This window comes from Dipodomys merriami, unplaced genomic scaffold (genome assembly GCF_024711535.1).
Source record: "Dipodomys merriami isolate MVZ:Mamm:240054 unplaced genomic scaffold, mDipMer1.0.p SCAF_204, whole genome shotgun sequence".
Lineage (NCBI taxonomy): Eukaryota > Metazoa > Chordata > Mammalia > Rodentia > Heteromyidae > Dipodomys > Dipodomys merriami.
Genome location: NW_027203427.1, coordinates 1,580,579 through 1,591,144, shown reverse-complemented (window position 1 = coordinate 1,591,144; position 10,566 = coordinate 1,580,579). Strand labels below are relative to the sequence as shown.

Sequence of the window (10,566 nt, the reverse complement as noted above, 5' to 3'; positions counted from 1 at the left end):
ACTGCTGCACAGGGTGTCAGCAGCCTATTATGAAGTTCTAATGCACTGTGTTGTGTTCTGGACACATGCAAATCAGCAGGGGATAGTAAGGTGGCAAACAGTCCATAATGTGCCCAGGTTTCAGTAAGGTCTACCTAACAAGAGTAGTGCAGCTGTGCTAGCAGAAAATGGTTGTCCCTTGAATCCAGGGAACCAAATGACTTTATATCCTGTGATTTTAGAATTGTGATTTCCATGTTGTTCACGAAATGCTTTTCATGACAGCCTTTTATAAAAGTCAATCTTTCTGAAAAAGATGGTTCCAGAGATGTACAACTAATTATTTTAAGTGATTCCCTGACTTATCAGTTGATTTTTTCATAGACTTGTTTGTTTAGTTATCATGAACACAATTACCATATTATACAGGGATGGAATAAAATAAGACTGTTGAAGATAGATAGCTAGATAGATGGATAGATAGATAATAGATGCATAGATAGATGTTAGATTCAAATAAAAAAATGTATGGAGACATAGAAAAAAATGATACCATATAAGATGGTGCTAAACCAAATGAACTCCAAGATATGGAAACAGGATGTTTTTCTTTGTTGTTTTTGTTTTTAATATCCTATGTGAAGCTATTTCTTTTTTCTTTCATTTTTGTTTTCCTTTGGTTTTTCCCCTGTTGTCATTGTATTTATTTCAGTACTGTGTCTTGTACTTACATTATCTGAATTGGGAAAGGAAAGGAGAACAACAAAATCGTGGGACAAAGAAAAAAGTGTGAAGCAAACCAATAGTGATATGCAAGAAGGTATGTTGGAAATGATCTTCACAACTTGGGGGGAGAGATTTGGAGGAAGGGAAAGTGGGAAAAAGTAGGAAGAATAAAAATGTTCCACTAGAAATGTACTCATTACCTTATATATGTAACTAATCCCTCCTTACATACCTTGAAAATAAAATTAATTTAGAAAAAGACAGAAAATAATAGAAACCTAAAACATTTAATGAATGACAAAAACCCTGTGAAAATATACTATGAAATATTTTGAATACTTTGAATATACTTTCCTCTGTCCCTTTAGTGGCTTCAGTTATAGGATTAACTAGTGAATACATAGGCTCACAAAGCTCAGCCTTAGAATGATTTTCAAGCTTAAAATGAAACTGTGTGCACACAGAGTGCTAAAGATAATCATGTTAGCATGCATTCCAGACTTGCATTTCTCCAATGCATGTTACTTCAGTGAATTCAGTGCATCTACACCATTTATTTTCCAGATGAATTTGAGAGGCTTGTGATGAAGCAGTTTACACCACTGGAGAATCCACCAAGTCTTGGGCTGTGCAGTGTCATAATTCCAGGCCTCTGAAAGGCTCATTACAAGGAAATGAGAAATGTTTAAATTAATAGAAAAGGACGCAAGACACACACTTAAATATTAATGATGCCAGGTTTCTTTAAATAAAATGACAGAGGTTGACCAGGGAGGGCTGTGAATACTGGGGACATTGAACAAGGGCTCAATCTCAGACTTCTGGGACATATGAACACTCTTCAGGGCGTCATCACACTCCACACTCTTCACAAGAGCCAGAGCCCCAGGACACAGAAGGCCTGAGACCATTGTGTAGGCTCCAGTACTGTATCAGTCTCACATTGATACAGGCAAGAAACAGTGCCTGAACCCTGATTAGGGCTTGTCAGTCATGTAGGTTTGGGGAAACACTCAGAGCTGAAGCAACAGAAGGTTCAAATGGGTTTCCTTCTTCTGAACAGAAAGCATAGCATTTGCTGTGTGTGTGGGCTTGATGAAAGTTTGTGTTTTTTTGTTTTGTTTTGTTGGTGGGGCATGAACTCTGGGCTTGGACAATGTTCTTGCACTATTCACCTCAAGGCTAGCGCTCTACTGCTTGAATCACAGCGGCACTTCTGATTTTCTAGTGGTTTATTGGAGATAAGAGTCTCACAAACTTTTCTGCCTGGGCTGGCAGGCAGATCCTTAGACCTCCTGAATAGCTAGGATTACAAGCATGAGCCATTGGTGCCCAGCTTTTAATGGAAGTTTAAGTTTCATTATAAATGGAGTGAAATCACAGACAACAGTTGATTCTTCTATTACTGGTTAGCTATAATACTACTTAAAAGACCTATATTTTTTGAGTAAATATTTCACGATTTATCTGATATCTCCTGTTTTTTGTGTGTTTTCATGATTGTTCTCCTGTTCTTTATAGATTGTATGTTGTCACATTATCACACATTCTTTATCTCCACTCATAGTCACTCCCACATTGATTACGGTATCTTCCTCTCTGGGCAGAGTCAGACCATATGCTCTGCTGCTCCACAGACCAGCAATGTGTGAGCACAGCTCAATGCCCAGTCAGAAGGGAGGTTTTTGGTCAGGGCTGTATCACTGTGGGAGGCACATGTGTACGTTGCAAGCAGTAATAAATTCCAACATCCTCAACCTGCACCCTGCTGATTTTCAATGTGAAATCTGTGATTGCCCCACTGCCACTCAATCTATCTGGGACCCCAGAATATCTGTTGGAAACCTCGTAGATCAGGACTTGTGGAGACTGGCCTGGCTTCTTCAGGTACCAATCCAGATAGGTCCTTCCATTGCTGTGCAAAAGGCTCTGACTCGACCTGCAGGAGATGGAGACTGGCTCTCCCAGGGTGACAGGCAGGGAACTTGGAGACTGGGTCAGCACAACATCTCCACTGGATCCTGAAATTAGAGTAAGACAGAAATGAATATTGATGTACAAACATAGAGATACAAGCATTTATTCATTATATTCTGATATATTGCATTTTATTCATAGTTTTTGCTTTGATTCAAAATGTAAAAAGAACAGATATTATAAAGCATAAATAAGTCTCTAGGAGTCACTGACAATTTTCCTTCCTAGCAGAGTCTTCACCCAAGCACAGGTTCTAGCTCTTTCTGGAATGTTTCTCACTCTCTAAGACCGATACCTCACTTGTCCCATCATGGATAACAAGATCTGCATGTATAAAACATGGATGGGGCACAACTGGATTCTGAGAGCCCATCTTCCCACCCACTGTCATTTCTCACTTCCTTTTGCCCTTACCAGAGATCCAGAGCATTAACAGCCCCAGCAGCTGAGAGACGAACTACATTTTTAGCAGTGAAATGGAGTCTACACAGTTCAAGACAAGTTCAGAGCTGAGCCTTTATCTCAGACTTAGAAAGGAAGGTCCTCCTTAGGGAGCAGTATGCAAATAGCCAGGTGGGTGCAACAGTGTGAGAACAGCCAAGGGGTTGGTAAGTCCTGCTCTTCTGAGAAAAGTGACATCAGATGTGTTCTGTGTTTGGTGATAACCAATAAAATTACAGAATGGCTGCAGTAGTGGGAAGAAAGATCCCACTGTGAAAGTATTTTTCTCCAGGGAGTATAGGGTACAAATGCTCTCACACCCATAAAACAGCATCAGGGACCCAATGATATGCAGGCGTAAGTCTAGGATCATCTCTAGGAAACAAATAAATACCATGCCTTAGCTTCCATGAAACTCCTCAGCTAGTCTAGGGAAAGGCACGGTACCCTGCAGCCTCAGAGATCCTCAATGGAATTGACCACAAAGAGCAGAGAGTTAAGTAGATGAAGAGGCATCAGATATCCATATTTACTAGATGATCTGTTCAGGGATCTTAGGCACAAGTGTTATAAAGTCTGTTTCCGAAGGAACTTTCCATGAAAGGCTTAGGGTAAAGAATTGACAAGAAAAACAAATTTTCTCATACAAGTAGTGTCCAAATGGTCTTTATAAATGAAAAGATAAGGGTAGAAAGTGTGAATATATATAGAATTTTAAGTGCAATAGTACCCTGTCATTGTCCCATACTATATTTATAAAGCAAATTAATCAAAGGACTTTTAAAAAATCCTCTCTGAAGTAAAATGGAAAGTTGAATTCATTCAAGATGCATTGCACTCATACACGAATATGTTGGGTTGAATCCCCTTGGTATATTTCAGGATAATTAAGTATATAAATATATACATGCATATATACATAGTTCTTATGATCTTATATTAATATAAAATATTTAAATGTCTGCAGTCACAATCAAATTAACTAGTCTCTACTTTGTGTATCCAAATATCCTGGTCCTATTGTGAGGCAGATCATCACCTTTGAAGAAGGAGCACATGAAGAAGGAAGTTTGTTTTGCTGCTCTAATAGACGGATTTGGCCTTTGGAAGAGGTGCCTTGGGAAGTGATTAGGTCATTGGAAATCTTGCACTGAGGATGGTTAAATCCACTCTCATAGTGTGAAGCAGTTCCTGTAATAGTTGCTTATTAGAAAATAAATACAACCATATACTTGGCCACTTCAACCTGCAGCTAATTATCTCTTTATTAACTCACCATATTGTTCCACAGACAGGACAGGCCTCACCTGATTACAGACAGATCAGGATACAGCATGTAGGTCATTTTGTCTCTAAAACTATGAGTTAAATAAAACTCTTCTTTGTTCAGAGCTTATGCCAATAACTTTTGTCCTAGTAAAGAACTGATACAGATTCTGTGTATGCGTGTGTGTTTCTGTGTGTGTATTTGTCTGTGTGAGAGACAAAGAAAGAATGAGAGAGAAATAGAAAGAGAGAGATCTAGTTTACATAGAAATGACCTTAAATAGGCTGAGGTGTAAAAAGCATCCCTCTACCATTGATATTCATCTATATACAACTTTCCTAAACCTTACAGAGATCATTTGTCAACTCCCTGTAGTACAGATTCATACTCAGTATATCTGAGGTTGTTAAGTTATTTTGTGTTTTTAACATGCCATCAGTGATGCTGAAACAAATCTCTGAGTAGGAAAAATAATATTGCATTTATGTTTAATTGTATTGCTTCCTATGTGTCAAGAAGTATTTCTATTTGAGAACACTTCATGCAAATATCTCATTTTCTGTGGACTGAGATTGACTGAAACGCTTGGTATGGTTACAAGTTACTGACAGGAAGAGGCACGTGTGAACATGGTCTTGGGCAATGCCTTCCAGGATATATTATGAGAGTTGGTCCATGACCTCACTGGGTCATCAGCTGTGAACTCTCATAAAATTCCTTAAAGAAGTGCATTTCTCAGCACTCTCTTGCTCACTGCTTTCTTGTGGATATTGTGAATGAAATGAAATTCTCATCTCATATGATATCAGAAGCTTTAAGAGAGTCAGTCCTATCTATCCATGACCTATGAAGTAACAGATGGACCGAGATATGAGTGCGGACATGCGACAACTTCATACAAATCTCTTCTTTTTAATTATATTTTATAGTTTTTATAATCTGTAAGTGCTTGTACAAAACATTACCCTTACACAAGTCCATTTATAAGTATTATACATCTTTATCAATGTCACCCCTTTCTTCTTTCTACCCCCTCCCTCTCTATCCTACCCTTTTCTTTCATACTTATTACCATGTATATAAATAAATTTTAATTATGAAATGTGTATTTGTGACTCTGCATGACTGTATGGTACATAGAAGGCTGGTTTATGATTACACTGCTAAATATTGTTGTAATATGAGTCACTATGTCACTGTATATATGTATATACATATATAAGTATGTAACCTCCTATATGGATCCATAGAGTATTAATTATGTCCTATTTATTCATATATTTACATTTGCCTATGTGAGATTTTATTTGAACTAGACTGGAAATCAGGGTGCCTTGATCATTTGAGTCTGATTAACATCATGAGATCAGCAATAGAAAAATATATGTCTCTATTTTTTAAAACGGGGGTATACATTTCTTATTACTTTTGTCTTTGGATTTCCTTAAATTACTATAAAATCATTATTCTATTATACTTTCAAGTGATGAGATGACAGTATTAAGAAATAAACAAACCGGGTGCCCATGGCTCATGCCTATAATCCTAGCTACTCAGGAGGCTGAGATCTGAGGATCATGGCTCAAAGTCTGCATGGGCAGGAAAGTCCTTGAGACTCTTCAATAGACCACTAGAAAATCAGAAGTAGTGTTATGGCTCAAGTGGTAGAGTACTCACCTTGAGCTGAAGAGCTGAGAAATAGCACCCAGGACCAGAGTTCAAGCTCTGTGACCAATAAAAAATAAGAAAGAAAGAAAGAATAATCAATTTGATATTCTGCATGAAAAAGAAATTAAGTTTCTGATAATTATACTAAACGTTGTATTTGTTGTAAATATATGAGTAGAAATAAGGATTCTAGAGATCTCTTTGCTGAAGAAAAAATCCCTTGTGAACAAGAAATTGAAAAATGTTTAAGCTGATGAATTAACTTGTTAATTACATTGTTTAGATAATTGCACAATGTGTGCAATTTCATATTGTACTTCAAATATGGTATACTGTGTCAATCATAAATTCTTTTAAAAAATAATGACACTCTTTTCTTTACAAATTTGCTTTTCTTTCTTTTTTTTTTACATGGGCAAGATAATGAGTACATTTCTTTTTTTTTTAATTTAATTTTATTTGTGAACATACTGTACAGAGGAGTTACAATTACATGGGCAGGATAATGCGTACATTTCTTACCAAGCATTGCAGCCTCCTCCTTTGCAAGCTATATTGCCTTGTTTTCAAAAGCCTGCTTTGACATTCCTAGAACTGATGCTTCTTTATTGAGTGACTACAAAGTTTTAGCACAACATGGACTGTACGTAAACACAGATATGTGTTCTTTTCAAGTATGAAGAGGCATTGTTGGGTGTGTGCTGCTTGGGATGAGCAGGAGAACAGAGAGTCACGATGTGCAGATGCTTTCACTACCTTTCTCCCAATAATTAAAAGTCTTTTTGCATCTGAGCAGCTTTGTCAGCAGGTGGCGGCATCAGGAGGAGCAGCTGGGGCAGCCCAGCTTCTAACTTCTGCTTCCCTGGGAGTTATATGTTATGGAGTGATATGTTATATCACTGTGGGAGAATAACTGCTACCCTGTTGACAGTAATAAGTGGCAGCATCTTTAGACTGTAGGCTGCTGATGGTGAAAGTGAATTCTGTTCCAAATTGACTCCCACTGTACTTCAATGAGACCTTAGATTGTAAATTATTTGCATAATAGATCAGGAGCTTTCCTTTCTCTATTGGTACCAGTGTAAGTCATTGCTAATGCCCTGACTGGCCTTGCAATGGGGACAACTCTGCTCCAAGAGATGCAGACAAGTGTGAGGACTGGTTCAACTGGATGTCACATCTTGCACCTGGTAATGGAACATGGAAACCATTAGGTATTTAATTAATTATGCTATCCAAGTACTTCTATAAAGAGTCTAGCAGCTCTGTTAACATGTGATGAGCAATCCCCAGCATGGTCCGTCCATACCTGGGAGCCAAAGCAGTAGGAGCCCTGGTTGCTGAGAAGGAGCCCTCAAGTCCATGCTGTGTGCTGGATGGAGCATTTTCCTGCACAGGATTTGAGCAGCCTATGCAGATGTTCTCAGTGAAATGAGCTGTAGTCTGGGCACATGAAAATCAGCAAGGTCTGGGCATGGCTACAATGTGGCAGATCTTAGTGACAAAACAAATGCCTAAAGACCACGGATACCCAATTTGTTTATGTAATAATGTGTTTATTCCAGATAATGAAAGAAAATAATGTGTTGTCCTGTGAACTAAATAATGGTCTATAATTTGGGCACTATCCAAGACTTGCTAGCACTTTCTTTCTTCTTTGTGTTAACGTAAGCCAATCACTGAGATATACATATTTCCAGGGGAGATTAATTTTAGAATTCTCCTGCATTTGGTATCTGTAGATTTTTGTGACACAGGATTCTATAATTATATAATTAATAACAATCATTATTATCCAGACAGAGATATTATAAACTGATAATATGGCTTTATGTAGCAAGAAAGTCAGATAGACTATAGGTAGGTAGAGTGAGAGACTTCAAAATTTTTCATGAAAGATAAAGTCCTTGAAGAAACATAATATGTGCAATAAAGCATTATGATCTGAGATGTGTACACTGTCTGTTGGTGTTTACATTGGTGCCCTGTTCACTCCTTAGGCCATGACTGATTTCCTTTTCTTCTGAATGTTCTTAACCATAGCCTCTCTCTAGGACAGTTCACATCAGGCATTTCCTCTTCGTTCTTAAGATTAGGAGTGACTTTATATCTAGCTTTGTGAGTATCATGCATTTATATTTCAGTTAAAATTGAATGAACTTTTGAAGGACACTTTTGCCTTCTCTCTTAATTACTGAAAACTGTTTTCTCTTAGAAGCTAAGGTGTTCTGTAAATCAGGCCTTCAACTCTACTTAAAATTAACTTGCTCCTCAAGCCTGCATGGTCCTTCATGCCAATACCTTTTGGGTTGTAAGTAAAGGAATTGTTTTGTGTAGTTGGCCTGGAGTTTAAACTCTGGTTTTAGGTGTTTTCCTGAGCTTTTGTGTACAAGACTGGTTTTCTGCCACACAAACCATAGCTTCACTTCCAGGTTTTTTAGTTGTTAATTGGAGATAAGGGTCTCATAGACTTTCATGGTCAGGCTCACTTCCAATCATTATTATCAGATTTCAGATTCCTGAGAAGCTGGATTACAGGGATGATCCAGTGGCATCTGGTAAAAAGCATTTTATTAGTGAATTCATTTAGGCCATCTGATCCAAACAAACACAGAAAGAATAAAATGAAATGTGGCCAAGAGTGAGGACAAAGAACTGTAGACATCTTCAGCATGACAAATCAAGAATAACTGACCATAGGAAGTGAGGCTAGAGTAAAGTTAGGAGGCCCTAACGTGGAGATCAGCATGTGTTGACACATTGCACTGTGCAGATGAGCACAGTATTTACCTGGAACTTAACATCATAAATAGAAGCAGTTGCTTTGGGTGCACAGAGAAAACACCGTTGCTCTAAGTCACATAGCCCAAGGCATTGTCCAATCAAAGACTTCTTCATTATTATTCACTATATAAACTCCATCTGAGTCTTGATTTCATCATCTCCTCCTCCTACAATATTAATGGTCTCTGTTAGCACATGCTAAAGCAACTGCTCCAGGAAGATTTTACAATGATCTTCTCCCTTCTTTTTATGATAATTTACAATCTACTACTGAAAAGTTGTATCCATCCCTTCTATTCTTCTTCAATTTAACTTTTATTCTTCTCATGTGGTCCTCTTAATATCTACTACTGCCTTTGTGGGGAGAAACTTGTTCCTTCTACCATGCACTGTGTAGGACAAAGCTAGTACTAAATAAAACAAGGAAAATGCAGCTGGCTCCTGTATAGTTATGAAGGCCACCTGGCATATTATAGGGGATATATTAATAAAATGACAAAATGTGACCCCCAAATCACCTACTTAGGTGTGGCTGAAAGAAGCCAAGCACTAAGTTCTCATGATCCATGTTCCAGAGCTGGCTTCAAGAATTGGGGATATGTGTCTTAGGAATCTCAGACAGAAGGGAAAGCACTATGCACAACAGCAAGTGGGTGCAGTAGTGTGAGAGGAGCAAAGAGAGAGCAATGGCTTCTCTTGTGACCAAGTGGAAATCATATCCACTTGGATACCATATCTCAGATGCTCTGGAGTACAGAGCTGTGCTTTTATAAGACAACGGAATCCTTGTCTGGCTGATGACTTTGAGGTTGGGATGGATGAAAGACAGGTAAGTTTGAGAGGATTGTCACTGACCACATACAAAACTTCAGAGCCTTGCTCTAGCTGAGAAGAACTGTCAGCAGGCAGAAGCCCCAGGAGGAGCAGCAAGGGCAGCCCCGCCTCCCACTGTTTCTTCCTTGGAGGTTTTTGTTATGACATATCACCATGGGAGGGAAATACTCACCCTGTTTGCAGTAATAAGTTGCAAAGTCTTCAGGCTGCAGGCTGTTGATGAGGAGAGTGAACTCTGTCCCAGATTGACTCCCATGAACCTGGATGGCATCCATGAGTCCAAGCTGGATGCCCAGTAAATTAAGCATTTTGGAGCTTTCCCTGGTTTCTGTTGATACTATTGTAAATCATGGTTAATGTTTTCACTGGCCCAGCAAGTGATGGAGACTCTGTATCCTATAGATGCCGACAGGAAGGGTGGAGACTGGGTCTTCAGGATGTCTGTCACATCTGGCACCTGATATTGGAAACAAAAGACAAATATCCACATGATTAATTATGCTCTGAGACCATCATTCTTTCTGAAGGAGGCATAGAAAATACACACAGACCTTCTAAACCAACTTACTGAACTTAAGCATCTGACTATGTCTGACAATAATAGAAACACCAAGGGGCGCAGCTGGGGCAGTCCAGTCCAGCCTCAGGCATCTGATTTCCTGGAAGGTTTTTTTTTTATTTTTTGGTGTTTTTTTTTTTAAATTGTGAAAATACTGTACAGAGGGCAAGATAATGAGTACATTTCTTATCAAGCATTGTTGCCTCCTCCTTTGTTTCCCCTTCCCATCCTCCCTCCCCATCGAATCCTTCTCCCCCTTCCCTCCCACCTCACCAAAGTTGTAAAGTTCGTTTTCAACATAATGACTTGTACATCTCATTGTTGCAATGGG

At 38.6% G+C, this 10,566-nt stretch overlaps 1 gene segment (V, D, J or C); it reads right to left on the bottom strand.

Moving 5' to 3' along the window:
• Window positions 1-1,085: 1,085 nt before the first annotated feature.
• On the bottom strand, window positions 1,086-3,165 carry LOC138833342 (immunoglobulin kappa variable 2-28-like). The segment is given in 2 exon segments: window positions 1,086-2,726; window positions 3,097-3,165. Coding segments are annotated over 2 exon segments (348 nt in total).
• Window positions 3,166-10,566: the final 7,401 nt, after the last annotated feature.